General features: G+C 51.4%; 9 protein-coding genes across 9 annotated transcripts; 2 read left to right on the top strand and 7 right to left on the bottom strand.

Moving 5' to 3' along the window:
- Positions 1-151: 151 nt before the first annotated feature.
- On the bottom strand, positions 152-4069 carry TUS1 (Rho family guanine nucleotide exchange factor TUS1; the record flags this gene model as incomplete). Its single annotated transcript, NM_210324.2, has 1 exon — positions 152-4069. The coding sequence occupies one exon, from the start codon at positions 4067-4069 to the stop codon at positions 152-154; it is 3918 nt and encodes a 1305-aa protein (NP_984970.2).
- A 200-nt stretch (positions 4070-4269) lies between these two features.
- YKT6 (palmitoyltransferase YKT6) lies at positions 4270-4872 on the bottom strand (the record flags this gene model as incomplete). Its single annotated transcript, NM_210323.1, has 1 exon — positions 4270-4872. One exon carries the CDS (start codon positions 4870-4872, stop codon positions 4270-4272), a length of 603 nt encoding a protein of 200 aa, NP_984969.1.
- A 213-nt stretch (positions 4873-5085) lies between these two features.
- On the top strand, positions 5086-5886 carry MIA40 (Mia40p; the record flags this gene model as incomplete). The annotated part of the gene is made up of 1 exon (NM_210322.1): positions 5086-5886. One exon carries the CDS (start codon positions 5086-5088, stop codon positions 5884-5886), a length of 801 nt encoding a protein of 266 aa, NP_984968.1.
- Positions 5887-5924: 38 nt separating this feature from the next.
- Positions 5925-7835, bottom strand: SPP382 (mRNA splicing protein SPP382; the record flags this gene model as incomplete). The annotated part of the gene is made up of 1 exon (NM_210321.1): positions 5925-7835. One exon carries the CDS (start codon positions 7833-7835, stop codon positions 5925-5927), a length of 1911 nt encoding a protein of 636 aa, NP_984967.1.
- A 104-nt stretch (positions 7836-7939) lies between these two features.
- ATG17 (protein kinase regulatory subunit ATG17) lies at positions 7940-9181 on the top strand (the record flags this gene model as incomplete). Its single annotated transcript, NM_210320.1, has 1 exon — positions 7940-9181. The coding sequence occupies one exon, from the start codon at positions 7940-7942 to the stop codon at positions 9179-9181; it is 1242 nt and encodes a 413-aa protein (NP_984966.1).
- A 70-nt stretch (positions 9182-9251) lies between these two features.
- MST1 (threonine--tRNA ligase MST1) lies at positions 9252-10625 on the bottom strand (the record flags this gene model as incomplete). Its single annotated transcript, NM_210319.1, has 1 exon — positions 9252-10625. One exon carries the CDS (start codon positions 10623-10625, stop codon positions 9252-9254), a length of 1374 nt encoding a protein of 457 aa, NP_984965.1.
- Positions 10626-10802: 177 nt separating this feature from the next.
- On the bottom strand, positions 10803-11852 carry SDS22 (type 1 protein phosphatase-activating protein SDS22; the record flags this gene model as incomplete). Its single annotated transcript, NM_210318.1, has 1 exon — positions 10803-11852. The coding sequence occupies one exon, from the start codon at positions 11850-11852 to the stop codon at positions 10803-10805; it is 1050 nt and encodes a 349-aa protein (NP_984964.1).
- Positions 11853-12223: 371 nt separating this feature from the next.
- On the bottom strand, positions 12224-12595 carry ACP1 (acyl carrier protein; the record flags this gene model as incomplete). Its single annotated transcript, NM_210317.1, has 1 exon — positions 12224-12595. The coding sequence occupies one exon, from the start codon at positions 12593-12595 to the stop codon at positions 12224-12226; it is 372 nt and encodes a 123-aa protein (NP_984963.1).
- A 173-nt stretch (positions 12596-12768) lies between these two features.
- DCK1 (guanine nucleotide exchange factor DCK1) lies at positions 12769-18477 on the bottom strand (the record flags this gene model as incomplete). Its single annotated transcript, NM_210316.2, has 1 exon — positions 12769-18477. One exon carries the CDS (start codon positions 18475-18477, stop codon positions 12769-12771), a length of 5709 nt encoding a protein of 1902 aa, NP_984962.1.
- Between the last annotated feature and the right edge of the window lie 108 nt (positions 18478-18585).

Raw genomic sequence — 18585 nt, 5'->3', positions numbered from 1 at the left:
AGGTTGAAACGCGGCGGCCACCGGCACCCGAATGCAGGAAAGGCGGCGTGTCGGGTGGGCGAGGCCATGGAGGATAGTACAAACGTTACAATATGTGGGTTATACAATTGCTTCGTGGCGTAGTAATACAGGCGAGGCACGAGCGCGGCGATCATCTTGTGAGGGAAAAGGCCAGGAGCAGCTGGCGCCCGGGGTAGCTCGGATGGCTGAGGGCGATCACAGGATCGGGCGTCTTACTCGCGTTGAGCAGGCGGATTTTCTTGCCCTTGATGATCTGGACGGGCGTGAGCCTGCTGAGGGCATTATTCATTATGTTGCCTGTGTAGTTGAAGTCGTAGATCTGCACGAGGTTCTCGCCTGTGAGAATGAGGAACTCGCTGGTCATGCAGGCGGCGGTGCAGTAGAAGTCGAGAACGAGGATGTCGGCCTTCCAGTTCGCGATCTCGCCGTACTTGTTCATTCGGATGACGGCCTCGTCGTAGACTAGAATGAAATCGTTGGGGGAGAGCTGGAAGCAGGTCACCGGGCGGGTTTTGTTCGCGGCGATATCGAATTTGACGTACTCTGCCATCTTCTGTTTGGAGGAGTCATGGCGCGCGGCAGCCTCCATGGTTGTCTTGAACGGGTTGTTGGCAATCTGCATGTGGTTCAGACGCTGCACGAGGTCGGGGTCGTTGAGGAGCTGCGGGAGGGTGATGCCGTGGTCGTTGAAGGTATCGTTGTAGAGGATTGCACCCTTAGACGTGCAGACAATGAAGCTCGTGCGGAACACAACGATGCCGTACACCTCGACGCTGGTGAAGGAGCTCGTGAGAGGGAGCTTATATCGTTTGTAAGGTTTGAACAGCTTGAAGGCTGCGGTTATGGCATCCAGCTCGGGCGTGAGCACGACGATCTTTCCCTTGCGTTCAAAGAAGAGCTGCCGAGAATTACCAAAGTCCTCCGCCATTGTGAAATAGGTGACCTTGTCTTGGAGTATGACGCCCACGACCTGGTTATTTGGGAGATACTGCACAGGATCGTAATATGCGCAGATGAGGGATGGTAACGAAAAATAGCAGAGCCGTTTGTCCGACAGTGCGAACAATAGATTGAGCTTCAGGCTGACTTCCACCTGTACCACCTTCAGAACGTGCAGCACGAGCTTCCAGCCCGTCGGGTTGTCGGCAATGGTCATATATATGCCGTGGTTCGAGCCGCATATGACGAATGTCTTGGATTCGTACACAAACTTCCCGGAGCAGTTGATATCAGCTGCCACTGGCGTCTTCTTCTCACGCTGCGTCTTCTTATAGTCCTTGAGAGCAACATCGATAACAGAACCCTCTGGCGCAACCAGTAGGTTTGTGGGCGCCTGGCGTTCATCGTACTTGAACAGGTCCGACAAAACGTGCAGCTTGAAGACCCGCTGATCATTCGTCTCTGTGTGAATCCTGAAGCTCTCAACGATCGCTGATATCCAGGCGTCCCTTTCCTCCACAGTGAAAGTATGGAAGGTAAAGGAGTCATTGGTAGCCGTATTACGCACTTTGAATGAATATATTAGGTCGTCCGGCACATCCAGAGCCATTGTGCTGGCATTAGTCCTGTAGACATGCCGAGGCACGTTGCTAGGGTCTGCCAGCTGGTTTGGGGAAGGTGACTTCGCCGTTAGACCATCGATGTTGTTTGAGTTGACATTCATGAGCGTGACCTCCTTCTCTGCAGAATTCGCTTTCAGATCCTCCTTCCGCTCCAGGCTCAAATAGTCCAGTGGTATAGGCCTTTCTGTAAGCTTATACTTCTTTTCATTTCCCTTGGTGACAATCTCCGTTATCAGAAAGTAATTGTCCAGCAATACTATATACACCGGTACTGGATCAAGCCATAGTTCTCGTTTCTTGTAAACAACACCTTCTCGCAGCAGCTTCCTTGTCTTTTCGGTCAATTTCAGGTTCAGTTTCTCCTGGCGTATAACTTTATCTTCATCATTAATATTCACATAGCCAACAGTAGCGCTGCTGCTGCTGAAAAGAATCTGCCGCGAAAACCGAACGATTTTACGTTGATCAACAGCCATACCGTGGACCGTATCCACTTCTGTACTCAATTTCTCAATTTCATTAATAGCAGTATTTAGATATTCGTAGTCATCCATGGATGGATCTGTACACTTCAATATCGAACGAAGTGTCACCGGCATATTCTGCAGAGATTTGAAAAAGCCACCAAAGAATATGACATCATGGTAGAGCTTCGAGCGAGTAATCTCCGGTGATTCGTCGATCTCCTTTAACCAAGCAGCAAACCGTGTCTCATGTTGCTTTTCCCAGCTAATAATCTCATGCACCACAGCCATAGATTCAGCATAATGAAGGTATGTTGCGCGCGCCTCATTACACCATTTGATATATATTTTCCCCACGCCATCGATGAACTTCCCTTTCGTCTGCAGCTTCCCAAAAATAGGTGTCAAAAGCAGTTCCTTGTGCAAGTCAATCAGCGGATAAAAGATGTCAAAGGCAAGAGAGGCGAAGTTTTCGTCGGTGGGCAGCAACGCCGGCGAGAATTGTGCGCCGTAGATTTCTACGGCAGCATGGGCCAGGTTCAGACTTTTCTCTTCGAGCACAATAAGGTCAAATATGTAGCTCTGGCGCTTTACTTCTTTAGGATTAATCTCTGAAAGCTCCTCGTCCGTCAGTTTCCAGTACTCGGTCCAAAGTCCCACCGGGCGGCTGAGCACCTCCGAGACCCGCATCAACGGTCTCGTTTCGTTGAACATCTGCGACGCGCAGAGTTTGGAGTAGCATACATAGCCCTCTTCGGTGTTCATCTCCTTCTTGTGCGTGAGCGAGTAACAGGATAGCAATTCTGTGAAAACTCCCTGCACATTAAGTCCAGCAACAATAATTGTGATATCGCCGCGTGTTTGTTGTGGGTTGGGCTCAAATCGTACTGCGCCCTGCTTCACGAGCGAGCCGATTATATGGTCCACATTTTTATCAATGACTTCTTGTTCATATGTGTTGGGCAGCTGGAACTCTAGCAACAGCTGTACCAGCTGTATAAACTCAATCTTACCCAGGATGTACTCGTTGAACCATTCGAAGTACACTTTTAGCAGCCACTCGTAGATGTCCGACAGCTTGTGCACACAGTAGCATTGGTACAGCTTTTCCTCACTCAGCAGCTCAATGCTGAGCGGCTGTGTGGGGGCGTTCACGCTGGGCACATGCTCCAGCGGCTGGCCCCCCATAACGGACCCAAAGCTTCCGTGGCGCGCGTACTCATTGAACGTGTAGCTTGAACACGTATAGTAGCTGCTAAGCGTTTCGGAGAAAGTGCGGTCGCTCAGCAGTCGCGCCCGGCTCGAGGGAGCCGCAGAGTGTAGCCCTGGCTTATGGTCCCGCCGAGACCCCACCGTCGACACAGACGGCGGAATGCCCTCCCGCGCTGCGGAAAGCCCCGGCAGCGGCCGCAGCGCAGGCTCCTCGTCACCGAACATCACGTCCGGCAGCTCCGCGCACCGCGCCGGCGAGCCCCGAGGCCCGCCCGGCGACCCGCGCCCGACCGGCGACACCTGCGGGCCGCTCGGCGATCGTCGCCTCATCGGTGAGCTGCGCCCCACGGGCGAACCTGGCAGCCTGCCCGGCGACCCGCGCGCGGTGGGCGACCCGCGTCCAGTCGGCGAGCCCCGTGGTCCCCGGACCATGGTTACCGTATCGTCCCCGACAAATGGCGAGGGGTAGATGATGCCCTCCTCCGCCTCCGGCGTACCGCCGCGCTCCGGCGTGTGCGCCTCCTCTGTCCGGCCTGGCCGCGTCCCGTCCCCAGACAAACGGTGCCCGGCCGGCACCCCAACGCCGAGGCCTTCCGCGGGCGGTGGCGGCGGCCGCCGGCTCCGCGCTCCGCCAAGGCCCTTGCCCTGACCCAGTCCTGTAGGTCGCTCGTGGTCATCGAAGGGCGTCCAAGCAATTCGTGTACGATGATCTATGCCAGCCGCAGCCTTCGTCACCAGCGGCGGCAGCTGCGGCAGCTTGGGTTTGGTCTCGTCCATATCGTGGTCTCGGTCTCTGTAGGCATCATACATCTCCCGCTATCTTTCTCTTGCGCCTGCACCGGTACCGTGCATTGGAAAGCGCTGCTCCTGCCCGAGGGCAGTTCTATAACGTTGCCAGTGAAAATCGTGCAGTACGGAGCAGTAGCTCATCGCGCACCAGGCGAGCACATAGGCAACAGCTTCGGTGTAGCGGGCTGCGGGCCCGACCACGATACACATGTTACATAGACTCACATGATCAGGCAGCACGAGTTCGTCTTCTTGGCCTGCTTGTAGAACATGCGCGACGACGCCGACAGCGACTCGGACTTGTCGACCAGGTTGTCGAGCTTCTCGCCTCTCTGCAGCACAGACTCAATCGTCTTGTGCAGCACAATCTTCGTTTCGTCCAGCTCCTGCTGGACGCGCATGATGGAGTCGGCCTGGGATGGGTCCTGGTACTTGGCGAGGTACATCTCCAGCTCGCGCAGCTTCAGCTGATCGCTGGTCTGCGCGATGTCGCGCCATTCGGCCGGCGGGTGTGCGACCAGGTACTCGTCCAGCACCTTGTTGAGCAGCGTGTAGGCAGGCCGCACAGGGTACTCCTTATCTGTGATCAGCACACCGCACAGGCCCTCCGAACGGCTGTACACGTGCCCCACGTAGTTGCCCTCCTCAATGCTCTGCCGCTGCCCGGCGCCCGTGCGACCGGCAACGGTCTCGCCGAAGAACGTCATGAACTGCGACACGCCGTTACGCTCGAAGAACCCGAATTGCGACAGGTCCTTGGCGCTGCAAAGCTCCAACGCCTTATTGCCCGAGTTGCGCAGGATGGCAATGCTGTATATCTTCATCTGATGTATTGCTCGCTCCTATGAGTTGCGGCAAGCTGCTCCTTATGGACCTCGTGATTCGCTCCTGTTCCAAGAGTGGTTGGTGAACTCTATCACCCTTGTCACTTTCTTTTTCGTTCTATACCTCCTTCAACGTTAACTGCATTTATAAGCGGCGCAAGTTTTGTCATAACGGACCAGGTGCTGGTGGAATAATACGGGCTGTAATAGACGATGTTTAGACAGGTATCTGTACGGGCATTGAGGAGAGCGGCAGGGCGCTCTGTGTGTGCTTCGCGCGCCCAGATGGTGCGTCACAGCTCGACGTTGGGCGGCGGGAAGGGCAGCTACAACCTGGACATGCCGGCGTTGGCGCTCGCAGCGGGTGTCACATTACTCGCGGGCTACATGGTGTACCCGCGTGCGCCGAAGGCCAAGCAGGCGGCGGTGCAGTCGGTCGCGCCGGTAAACGAGAATGTGGAGCAAGCGTCGGCGTCCCTGCAGGCGTCGGCGCCCGTGCAGGCGACGTCGGAGAGCGCGGAGGCCGGGGAGGAGGAAGCGTACGGCGAGGAGAGCGGCGCGGTGAACGAGGAGGCGGCGGGTGAGCCGGAGGAGGCGGCGGCCGAGGTGGGCGAGACGCAGGCGGAGCAGGCGCCGGCGGTCGAGACGGAGCAGGCGGCCGAGGCGGAGCAGGCGGCCGAGGCCGCCGCGGAGGACAAAGCTAGCGCGGGTGAGGCTGCGCAGGGGCAGCAGGGAGCATACAATCCCGACACGGGCGAGATCAACTGGGACTGCCCATGCCTGGGCGGCATGGCGCACGGGCCGTGCGGCGAGGAGTTCAAGGCTGCGTTCGCGTGCTTCGTGTACTCAGAGGCCGAGCCTAAGGGGATTGACTGCGTGGAGAAGTTCCAGGTGATGCAGGACTGCTTCCGGCAGCACCCCGAGCACTACGCGGAGCAGCTGGAGAGCGAGGAGCAGGCCGTGCGCGAGACGGAGGCCGCGGCCGAGAGCGCGAAAAGCGACGAGGGCCACTGAGTGCGCCAAGAGTACTAGGTCCTGTATATATGAGACGACTAAGCGCTCTTTAGAAGAGTTTCTAGTTCGTATAAGTACGTAGGTTTGAAGCCTATCCCTTCCTGAACCCAAAGCACGTCCTCGCACAGAGCTACACGCCGGCGGCGGTGTACGTGTGTGACGGTGAAGACCGGGACAGTACGTGCATGCTGGTAGACGCGGAGGGTGGCGACGTCGCCCGTCTTTTCGAGCAGCAGGCCGTGCGCCTCGCAGTAGTCCGTCACCACGTCCTTGAACGTGACGCTGACGCGCGCGAGCGGGAGGTTCTGCAGCGTTTCCTTGTTCTCTGGCGCCAGGCCCAGAGCGGCGACGAGGTCCAGCTGCTCGTCATGGATCGGCGTGCCGGGCTCAGCTAGGAACCGCAACGTGCGTTTGATCTCCTGCACCTGTGTGTTTGTCGGGGCGTGGAACCCGCTGTTTATGTACCAGTTGAACCAGCTCCGCGCTTCAGCCGCCCGCTGAGGGCAGTAGAGATGCCACTGGTAGAGCAGTCGATTCAGTCTGTCAAACACAGCACGCAAGATCATCCGGTATTCCTTGCTGGGCAGCAGGTCCTCGCATTCACGCAGCCTGGCCACAAAGTAGAGGCTGCCATCATTGCAGGCGGGGTCTTCCAGTTCAAACGTCGGATCGAAATACTTCTCCCACAGCTGATCGATGAAGTTTGGAAGCAAGCATCTTCTGCTGATATCTTCGACTGTGCCTTCTCCTAGAAGTTGACGAATAAAGACAAGGTTCGGCACCGGTATGGGGCTGTCCCTGTGATACCATGCGGAACAATATTCGGTGAACTTAGCCTGGACTAGCTGCCGGATTTCGTCTGATATATGTGGTGGCAGTATCAGCACCAGGTCTGTGATGGCGGAATGGTCCACGAGGAGCTCAGAAACGTCCCAGCGCTCCAGAATGTGTGCGAGTTGCGCAGAGACGTAATTTCCATAGATGTAGTCGCTGCAGTGGACAAAGTCCAGGATACTCTTGTAGTCTAATAGGATCCCCGCCAAGACATGGCCTTTCTGCATGTCTATATTTGTCCAGAACCCGTGCAGCCTCTCCCAAACGATGTTGTATATGACCGTTTGCGTTTGGTTCAGAGTCGAAGTGCTACTGTCCATCACGTAGGAGAGAACGTCCACCAGTTCCAAAAGGATAAGGTAGGAAGGATCTAGGGGATCCAGAGGATCCCAGTCCTTGCACTCAGTGAAGTACTCCCGTATGCTGCTCGCGCATAGTATGTCGACCGTTTCTGGGTCCTCCAAGGCCAATATGGCCGCTACCCGCTCCGGCAGCGCAGTCGGCTGTTGCAGCGCGTTGAGAACTTGTTCAACAGAGTCACTACTCTGAATGGCCGCATCTAGCCCTTGCTGCAGCTGATCTTCGCGTAGTTGTAGGGTCGCAAGTTGCTCACCCACCTGCAGCAGTTCCGAGAGCACCCTTTCCATCGCTGCAGCCCGTTGGTAACCCAGCGTCTTTGTCCCAGAACGCAAACTCATCACTTCTGCGGGGACTTGCACTCCTGCGATCTCCAGCTTTGCTATCTTGTCTGCTATTCTGCTTGTGTCAGTCTCCACACCTTTCGATTCAAACTTCACTGCCTCGCGAGTCACAAGCTCCACCTCACTCTGCTCTGAGTCAGAGGAAATGGAGACGTTGGCTCCAAGCCCCATGCCCTGCGGCCGCTGCTCTACCAATATCGGCGTCGTGCGTCCCGTACCTTCTTTCCCTAGACCGCTGCCCTCCTTATATCCCATCTTGGCCATCAACTGCGCGCCAATACCATACTTGCGCTTTATCTCTCCTCGTACTTCTCCATCACTAGACGCTCCATCTTCAACCCTTCGCCTCTTAGGCTGCATTACAGAACCTGTTGGATTGCCGTCTTGCTGTGCAAGATGTGAGATGCCCTCCATCTGTATAATAATGTTTGAAAGTCGATCCAGTTTCCCCTCTTACCAAATCTCTAGACTCGCGCAGGCGGCCGGAGAGGCTTGGCCGTGATAGTCAGAAGCTAGATATGAGCAGCAGCAATCAGGTCAAGGGATTCTATTTCAATGCGCAGAGACGCCTCTCCAGAGCGCAGGCACTATGTCAGAATTCGCAAGATACCCTACACAATATGCAGCTCCTCCTTGTACGATGGCAAAGGACAGTATCGAAGTTACAGTTCACCATACACTGCATTTGTAACCAGACAGTATTTCTAGCAGAGTGCATACTCAAGAAGACGGTCGGGCAGCAACTCATAGAAACGGAATGGAAAAGGATGCTTTTGGATGAACTGCAGGGCGAAATGCAGCGATCCCAAGAGGAGATTACCGGCAAGATAGATGCCCTCCGCAGAACGAAGAACGAGTTGGATGGAAGTGGGGCAACGCTGGCGGACTTTATATCCATGGAGAATATCTTCCTTCTGGGCGACAAGCTGAAGGACGTCCCTGTGGTGCAGGAACAGGTTGAGCACATAAAAGTACAATACGAGTCGCTGGTCGATAAGGTAGTGGAGCAACTACAGAATAACCGGGTGCGAAAGCTGGAAGCTGATTTTGCTGCGGCCTTTCGCAGCGGAAAGAACGACTTCAATGCGTTCAGCATGAAGTATCTACAGAAGATTCGCCAGCTGGAGACTGATCTTGCCGATATCCTAAAATCGCTGACCGATCACTACGACAAATGCTCCCTGTTGAAGGCGGGAGACCTGCCGGCGGCCGAGCAGGCCGAATTGTTTGAAGTGGTCAAGAACGATGATCAGGAACTGGACTCCATAATGGGGGTACTGGAGGTCATTGTAAGGGACATAAAGTCGTTGGCAAAGAACGTGTCAATTAGGCTGCGCCAAAAGGAGAGAGACAAGCAACAATTGAAAAATGCGATGGGGAAGGCGCACTCAGAGCTGCTGAAATATGAGGAACACCTCACCGTTTTCCAAGGAATAGATGATCTGATCCGGAACTTCAAGGCCTCCTGTTTGCATAATGTATCTAAAGTTCGAGAACTGTGTGAGTTCTATGACAACTTTCTGAACAGTTACCAGGTCCTTCTCAGAGAAGTAGAGCGGAGGCGTCGGGTAGCCAAACAGATGGAGGATATTTTACAGGCCTGTGAAGGGCAGCTGATGGCGCTGAGCGACACTGATCTAAAGCAGAGACAGCAGTTCTTGATGAGGCACGGAGACTACCTGCCAGAGAATATCTGGCCCGGCAATATTGATGACCTTTCCCCTCTATACGACCTTGAGTACAGGATCAAAAAGGTATAGGCTATTTTTTAGTACAATATTTACATGAAGTCTGTAGGAAGTCTTTTACGTAAGGCTCACTTATCTGGAATTATTTGTACTTGCGTTCAAGGTCACAGAACATGTCGTATAGTTCTTCTGTTGACATCATCTGGATCTTCGATGAATCACGCGAACGAACGGCGACCTTATTCTGAGCTAGTTCCCTAGCTCCAATCAGTACAATATACGAATATTTCCGGCTAATAGCGTCTCTTAATCGATAACCCACAGACTCATCCCTTAGGTCAATTTCAGCATTAAAGTGGAAGCTGTTTAGTTCGACGGGTTTAGTGCTCGAAGTGTCACGGCCACACAGTTTGTCAACAAGAGCCTTGGCCGCCTGGACCATCTCTCCATTACTTGCACTAACGGGTAAAACCATACATTGGTGTGGGTTTAACCAGAATGGCCAGTTGCCCTTATTGGAATCAAGCAGCAAAGCCATGAACCGTTCGACGGAACCAAAGACAGCTCTATGTATCATGATGGGCCTTTTGTAGGTATTATCAGCGTCCTTATAACGCATGTCAAAGCGTTCTGGAAGCTGAAAGTCCAACTGTATAGTCGCAACCTGGTGATACTTGCCAGTGTGGTCTTTTACCTTAATATCAACCTTGGGCCCATAAAATGCACCATCGCCCTCATTTATGGACCACTGTTTGCCCGAATTGTCTAAAATAGACTTCAAGACAGATTCGGCGTGGTTCCAAACATCGAGTTCACCAACGTACTTTTCAGGCCGCGTGGACAGACACATCGTGTACAATTCGGCTCTATCTGAAGTTTCTCCCAAAGGAAGCACGGAGCCGTAGCAGAGATCCACCAGCTGCAGGCATTTCTCAATCTCCCCTTCTACTTGTTCTGGAGTACAGAATATATGGCCGTCATCCTGGTGAAACTTGCGCACTCTTGTGAGCCCAGAGAGTGCCCCAGATGCCTCGTTTCGATGAAGCGGCGAAAAGTCAGAGAACCGCAGAGGTAACTCGGTATATGATCGGTCAAAGCGCTTAAACATAACACAGTGGCCTGGGCAATTCATGGGCTTGAGTCCATATTCCTCCTTCGCACAATCATTTCCCTCTACTCGGAACATATCGTCCTTGTAGTTCTCCCAATGACCGGACTGCTCCCACAAGCTCTTCCGGTAAATCAACGGTGTGATCACCTCCTGGAAGCCAAACTTGTTCTGCTGCTGTAGCTTCATGAACTGGATTAGCTTGTTGAAGACCTTCGTCCCATTGGGCAGGAAGAACGTAGATCCGGGAGATATAGGATCCGTAAGGTAGAGGTCTTGTCGAGAAGACACCTCCCGCGCCACGACCGCTGCGGTATCATTATCCGCTGAAGTGCTGGCCACATATCGCTTCTGAATACTCTTTCTAGCCCCTCCCCAGGGCCGCGCACGAACCAACGGCAAACGCATGGTCAATCAATACCTTCCCGCAGGAGATTAGACCATGCACCACAACGACTGACGTCGGCAGTGTTTCTCAAAAAGCACCAATCACGTGACACTGTATCTGTTCGTATACGGTGGCTGGCCAGTTAATCAGCTAGTACTAGACAATATGTAACATAGGCAATATATATGAGTAACAGCTTAGCCACGGATGTATGTGGCATCAATCTTCTGTAGCGATGGCCCAAGATTTAGAACCAGCTTCCTCCTGTATGTTGTAGCGTTCTTCGTCTGGATTGGGTTGCCCTCTAGGTAGATGGTCTCAAGCGCCTTTAAGTCCTTAAGTTCTTCCGCCAGAGACTCAAAGGACTGATCAATCTTGTTAAAGGAAGCCCACAGATCTGTCAGTGCCGTCAGCTTCGAGACATTTTCGATGCGAGTAAGACGGTTCGCCGTGACATCGAGAGTTGTCAGTTTCGTGTTCTTCTCTAGACCTTCGATGTGCTCTATGAAATTGTGCGAGAGATACAGTTCCTCGAGGTTCTCCAGCTCATCCAGGCCCTCTATATTGCGCAACTTGTTGGACTGGATAGAGAGAATCTTGAGGTTCTTCAAGTATTGCAGGTTTGCTAGTCGCGATATGGAGTTTTTGCCCAGCCAAATCTCTTCCAGCCCCCCGAGGCCTTGGAGAGACTCCGGGCCAATCTCCGCAATGCGGTTGCCGCCTAGCTCGAGGCTCTTAAGGTTCCCGAGTGTGTTCAAGTTCTCAATGACTGCGATTTTGTTCTGCACGAAGTACACCCGTTCCAGCTTAGTCAGCTTGTCTATGTTCTTGATATTCTTAATCTTGTTGAAGGATAGGTCCAGTGACTTGAGGTTCACCAGTTTGTTGACGTTCCGCGAGATGTGCTTGATTCTGTTGTCATATAGGTCGAGCTCCTCCACCGTCTCCGCTGGCAGAACCTCAACTTCACTTATCGACTCAATGAGGTTCTGCCGCAAATACAGACGTTCCAGCTTCTTGAAGCGGTGCAGATCCAGTGCCTCAAGCGATTCAATCTTCAGGTGTACGAGGTCGATCACTGTCGTGTCTTCGGGAAGATCCGCTGTCAGTTCAGAGTCCGCTTGCAGGTATTCGGGGTGCATGTCCGGCACTATCTCACTGCGCAGCTCACGCACTGGTTCACCGTCGTGATGACTGGCATTGCTCTCTGATATATCCTTGCTTTGTGGGGCACCGCTGTCGCTCATCTTGCAGTAAGTGCGCTCGTCGCGGAGAGTAAACGGCAATAAGGGAACGGAGGCTGAACCGTAGTTTTTCTAGAAACGCTACACAGGAATACCTGCTACCAGAATCGGGAGTCCGCTAGCACGCACGCCAGAAGCCACGAGCTCTTCTGAAGACAGCCGACTAGTGTACCGTATCGTCCCGGCCGGATAGCAGGCCACAGGACGCAGTAACTTGGATCGCATAGGTAGACGTTAAACATATACACAAGTACTTATACCGCTAAATCCGTGGTGGTGATACGCGCGCGCCTGCAAGGGCAACAGCCTATCCGGGAGAGGCAGGGCCCGCAAGCCTTCGCACGCGCCCAGCAGGCTTCCTTCTTCCATATCACTTAGGCTGCGTCAGAGGTCGACGCAACGTAGTCCACGGCCTCGGATACAGACTTGATCTCGTCCGCAACCTTGTCCGGGATGTCAATGTCAAACTCCTCCTCCACGCTGACCAATAGCTCCACAACGTCAAGCGAGTCCAAGCCCAAATCCTTGGAGAAGACAGACTTCTCGGTGACTTCCGCAGATGTTGGGGTACGGTCAAAAGCCTTGACTACGTTGATGATCCGCTTGGTAATCTCGTCACGGTTCAACTGCGCGGCAGAGTAGAAACGTAGCGGTGTGACAACGAACGCGGACGCTAGCGGAGTGCTCCGCTGCAAAGATGCATACCTAAAGGCGCGAGGGGTGGCACGAATGAAGGATGATAGCATAGCTTACACGGAACTCTAGATGTGTTTTGAGGTCAGGAACGGCGCCAGCTTGTGGTAACGCGGGAGGTGAAATGCCGAGCTATAGCTGACAAGCAAAAAAAAATAAAATAACATCACGTGACACGATTATACAAGCGTTAACTAAACTGTCAGTTTAAATGCCGAAGATATGTCTATGATCTGGTCATAAAGTTCAGCATTGGCCCATTGCGAAGTGATAAGGTGCCCTTGGAACTGTAGTTACTGCTTGTGGAAGACTTTCCACCGGTGCCTTGGGAACTCTGCGAGCCAATGGTGATGTTTCTGTTGAGAGAATGGTCCGAGCCGTTTAGAACGCCAAGAATCTCCAGGACCTCGGACCCAAGCTTGTTGATGTCAATATTGTTGCGCTTGATCTCGTCTCCAAAGTTCTTCTCGTACTGCTCGAGCATTGCTTCATAGGACTTCATGAGCGTTGGTGGGCAAAGCTCACGATGCAGCGTTAGGCAGCGCCCAAGCACTAGCGCGAGCTCGTCGAAGAGGTACTTCAGTTTGGCCAGATCCGCTTCATTGAGCGCATCTGGCCCACTGAGGGTGAAGAAATCGCGGTATTGTGCGATGCCACCGTTAACAGGAGCATCGATAGTGCCGTTTAGTTCGCGCGAGAGTTCACCAAACAGTTCACCACAGTCGTCGTTGTCCTTGAGCAGTTTGTAACACATGCTCTCTAAGCCGCTGAGATCATGAATCTTTACCTGTAAGGAGCGCACTGCATTATCCAATGGTGAGCGATCGATCTCGATAACAGATTTGACTTCGGACCGGTTCAGGAGAGTTGGGAATGTGGAAACAGTCTCATATACAAACTCGCGGACCCAGAGGCTGGTGACCGAGGTAGTGCCCGGGAGTCTTCTGGAACAACTGAAAGTTTTTAGGTTCCTATTTTCGATGTAACTGCGCACCTTGTTGTTGTTGGCAGTACGCTTGTCTGTGTTGGCGTAGCCGTCGGATATATCAAACTTCGGTTCAACTGAAACAACATGCAAAAACCTACCCATCGGAGGCTCTACAAGCAGGCCATCAGCCTCTTCCTGAGACTGGACAAGTTCAGTTCCAGGATACAGTTTCATCATTCTGCTGTGGAGAGAGGTTATATGTTCAAATGGTAATCCCTCATATATGAAAACTCTGTTCCGAATTGTAGTGGGGAAGCCATAACCCAAGAAAGTGATCTTAAAATAGGATGGTACAAGCCTATCCACATTCTGGAGGTCGGTGTATAAATTGGCGATCTGGCCATGCACATATGCCAGACCGTTCAGGTCATAATTGATTTTTTCGTAAGCTTCTGCAAGGTCTTTGTAAATCGTCATTGCTTTCTCTAACTTATAACCTCTAGCAAAGTTCCTTGCAGCTTCCTTGTAAAGGTATTCCTTTCTTTCAAAGGACGATTGCAGTGGTAGAGGAGGTTTCTTGATCGCAGGCAGCAGGTCGTTAGGTGTCCAGTCATACGTGCTTGCGAGCAACTCAAGAGCCAACCCAGCCTGGATATAATCCTTTTTCTTAATACTGCGCACAAATAGATCGTTTATCAAATTGTGGAACGCCTCAGGCTTATTTGTTGCCAAAAGGTACCCGTATATTGTCAATTGGCCCGCGGTTCTCAGGTCATCAAATTCCTCAACCGCTGGAAGATCTTGCATTTCAGAAATGACATGCAATAGTGAATACATATTCTTGAAATAGTCAATCACACAGTTGAATGCCTCATCATCTGGCCTAACATGCACCGTATGCATAACAGCGGTGAAAAAGTTTGTTAAACAATACTTTGATGGCACAACTTTACCATTCTGATAAACAGCATACAGGATCGAAATAGACAACTCTGCAACGGTGTCCAAATGGCCCAGCAACTTCCAGGAATAAACACAAGTAGACCATAGCATCCAAGTACCTATGCTCCTCGCCTTACTATGTCTTTGGAATGCAAAGGACCAAACGTGCTGCAAGACGGAGGGAGAATTCTTCAGAAGAATTACATTATACAGGCTCGAAGGTGTGACAGCGAACCTATCATGGTCCTCCTTTGTCGGTTCTGCCAAAAGAGAAGACCAGACCTCTTCAAGGGTGACTGCAATTCGTTGTCTAAGGTCGCCAGTGACACGAACAACCGCTTTTCTGGGCAAGTCAGCGAGTTTTATCGTACTAGTAACCCGGTTATTTCCCACTAGGAGCAATGCATTCAAATAAGCAGCCCACAGTTCCCAATCAAATTCACTGGCATTCCCATCTGGAGGAACATTATATTGGATTAACAGACTTTTGTACATTTCCAATATAGTAACGCATGTCCTCAAAAATAGGGCATGTAGTGAAATCCACTTACGGGAGGGCATGTATCCATCTTTGGTCAATATTGTTACAGTATTAACGGCACTTATAATATCTTCCTTGGTAAACCGCGTAATGTAAAATACAGATGTAAAAATAGGATCATTGGCGCAGTCTTCCACAACTTGTATAAATGAGCTGCCATGTCCATATATTTCTTCTACAATTTTGGCTAAAGTTGCCAATATAGTACCCAACTCGATGAGCGGTTCGGATATAGCTCTTTCATTCACCATAGAATCGACGGTTATTTCAGTAAATGGGAAATTTGTAGGGAATAGCGCGGTAAAGGTCCTACCAAATTTAAGCTGTGGGTTTCCTTGAGTATATTTCCAAACCAAGATGAAGAAACGGCAGAGCGTTGGAAGTAGCCTTATCAAATTCCGGCGCAAAATGATGCTCTTAGAATTTTCTAATAAAGTAACCAGGATACCATTAGCCAACCTTATTGAACTCATATCCAAATCCTTGATATTCTTTTTCAAAAAGACCTGGAAACTCCATTCGACAACCTGATTAATAAAAGACAACACAGCATTGCTCTGTACTTCCTCTGCAAATAAGTACTGACCCAATGGTGGATTATCCAACATTCTACGGAGCAATAGTAATTTTGTATTCACAAACTTTTGCTCCCTAGTGTTCAGCTGGTTCTTGTCCATTCCTGTAGAATGCTCTTTCTCTGTGCATGCCATGAAAAAGCCAGAGCAAATGCCGAGAAGATCATCGCAATCGAAGTAGTCAGATACTACTGTAATGACAATGTCAAACTCTTCTAACACACATATATGATCCGTCAAGGCTGAACTTTTGTTAAAAGAGAAAAACCCCACGAGTGCGTTGAATAGTCCTCTTAACGCTGTTACTAGTTCTTCTTTCATATTTTGAGACGATACTAGAGCTAAACGGACAACTGTGGCATAGGCGCGGCATGCAGTACGGCCCACATAGTTCCACTCTGTTTGAGCATTCAAAAACACTTTCGATAATGAAGCTATCAAAACCGGGCCAACTGGTGGTAGATTGGAGTTTTCCCCACTAAACCGATCAATAAAATCATTAAACTTATTCCTGTAAGTTTCCTGCCGTATAATAGACTTATCCAAGAACTGTATGAGAGAAAAAAATGTGGTATCTTTAAAGTTGGCAGAAGATTTATCCTTTTCTGCGACTAAAACAGCGTAATTGAGCTCCAGAAGCCTAACTAATATAGGATCAAAATATTTCACAAGCTGAACAGTATCAATGGATTTCAATGCCATAATCTTTGTAGACAAAGATTCCTCAGTTTCATCCCCCGTCAAGCACAGGGCTACCGCCTTTGGCCTGCGCCATAGCGCCAAAATGTCATATATTGTACGTTCCATATTGTATTTTTGGCCAACATATTCGGTGCCCACCTCTACTTCAATCAATGGCTTGTTATCTGCGGACATGAGCTGGAAAGCGGAATGCTTCTTATATTCAAGAATTTGATTACCCTTTTTAATGTAGAATTTAGCCTTCGCCAACAAGGTCCCATAATATGCAGAAATCCTGAGCGTCTCGTCTTTCTCCATTGCAGCCACACCGTCAATTCGAACTGTTTCACCAACTGATTCACCCGACCTAACTGATATAAACTTCCAATTGTCTGAAGGGGACTCGTTAGAGCCATTTCTGAAAGTGATATTCTTATTGGTGGCGCTTATAACAATTGTGATGTTGCTCATCTTAGCATCTGGAGCAAAGTTGTGGCATACCTTGACCTTACCGATGGTAACATAGATGCGATCCATTGGCTCTGCCAATACATCATAAAAGTAGGATGGAACTGGCTTAATCGCAGATGTGTGCTTGCGCTCCTCCAAAATACTAGAATTTGTATTCGTAATTTCTTTAACGGTAACAGTAAGTGAAAGCGCCCTTGGAGTCACGGCGATACCCTTATCGGAGTCAAGGATAATTCTATCTACCAGTTCACCCCACCCGTTATTCTCAGCAGCATGCAACGCTTTCATTTTACAGAATTCGCCTGATGGGGTAGAGTTATGAAATTGTCCATTCGGCTGGATAGTTCTCTCTGCTTTATGTTCAGATTTCACATAAGAGCTAAACAAGCTTATCTTGTAGTGAAAAACAGTTTCCTGAGATATCGCCTTTCTATGTCTAGTAAACACACGGGATATATCAGCGACACCAACTGCTATTCCCTTTCTAATCTGATCAATCTGATCCTCATTGGGCGACTGGAAAGGCACAAAGGATGGGTATAGGTCATTAAAGTACGCAAAGTCCACGTGCGCAACGTCCAGGCTTTCCACCAGCTCCACTACTAAGTATATCCTCGAATTCTCGATTTCTGTGGCTGGTATGTTGTTGAACAAGGTGGCAGATATATTGTCTAAGGTCAAGATCTTATCCGAATTGACCTGGACAGCAAAAGTTTCGGTCAGCCGCTTCTTCGAGGTCCTTAAGTACAGATATGCTGTCAGCCGAGTTAGTGCCCGCTGGAATTCGGGTGCGCCTTTCACATCCTTGAAATCGACCAGCAGCTGGGACGGAGCAGATGGGTCCAGCATAGTGTTTTGATCCGCTTTTAAAACGAGGTCGGACTCGTTCGAAATGGGGAAGTTGGGCGTCAATGAATGCAGCATCGTGACCGAAGAAATATACCGCGGAAGCGCATCGTACGCCAAGAGCTCCCCCGACTGATGGTGGCGGGACAGAATCGCGTCGTAGCCGGACGGGTCCACATCAAACATCTTTTTGCGGTCGAAGACATTGCTCACGCCCTTCAAAGCCAGGTAGCGCGATATCTTCGACGACAGTGCAATACACTCCTGCACGGCGAAGAACCGCTCCTCCTCCGTCAGGATGTTATCCTCCGCGTACGGCACGCGCAACTCGTCCATCTTGTAGTACACGCGCGTCAGCCACTCATATATCTCAAACTCGCCCACCGAGTACATCGAGTATATGTGCGCGCACAGCTGGAACAGGATCACATGCAGCTCATCCACCACCGTCTTGTTGAACAGCTTGAAGAACGGGTACGCCGGCCGGATCGGCCGCGTCCGCCGCAGCTGCCGGAATAGCTCCAGGTCCCCCAAGTCGTCCCTATGCAGCAGGTCGTGCAGGCTCGGCACGTCCGTCTCCGCCACCTCCCGCTTCACCTCCCGCTCGTCGGGCAGGTCCAGGAACGGAAAGGTCACCACTTCGTCGTCATACCAGTGCACAAACGCCTTCGGGCACACCACCACGCGGTGCTGCTCCTCCGGCAGCTTGTCCGAGAACCGCTTCATGGTCGAGATAAAGTCCTCCGGCAGCGGTTGGACCACCTGGTACACGCGACACCATCGCCCGTCCGCCGTCTCCTCAAAGCTGTACACCTCATCCCCCGGGTACAGGTTCGTGTAGTTCGGGTTGTCCAGCAGCTGCTGCGGGTGCCGCTTCAAGGGCAAAAACGCCCGGATAATCCGGCCGCGCACGAGCCTCCCCGTCGGCTGCCAGTCAAATCGCTTGCCCATCTTTTCCTCTGCTGCAAGCCTCGTGAACCTGTCTATGCTGTGGCTCCGGGCTAACCTGTCCTCCAAATGCTATACCACCCCGCCAAACCGATGATGTGGTATGACCCT

The sequence above is a fragment of the Eremothecium gossypii genome, chromosome V (genome assembly GCF_000091025.4).
Source record: "Eremothecium gossypii ATCC 10895 chromosome V, complete sequence".
NCBI lineage: Eukaryota > Fungi > Ascomycota > Saccharomycetes > Saccharomycetales > Saccharomycetaceae > Eremothecium > Eremothecium gossypii.
The sequence above is the reverse complement of the archived record's forward strand: the minus strand, read 5'-3'. Positions and strand labels throughout refer to the sequence as shown.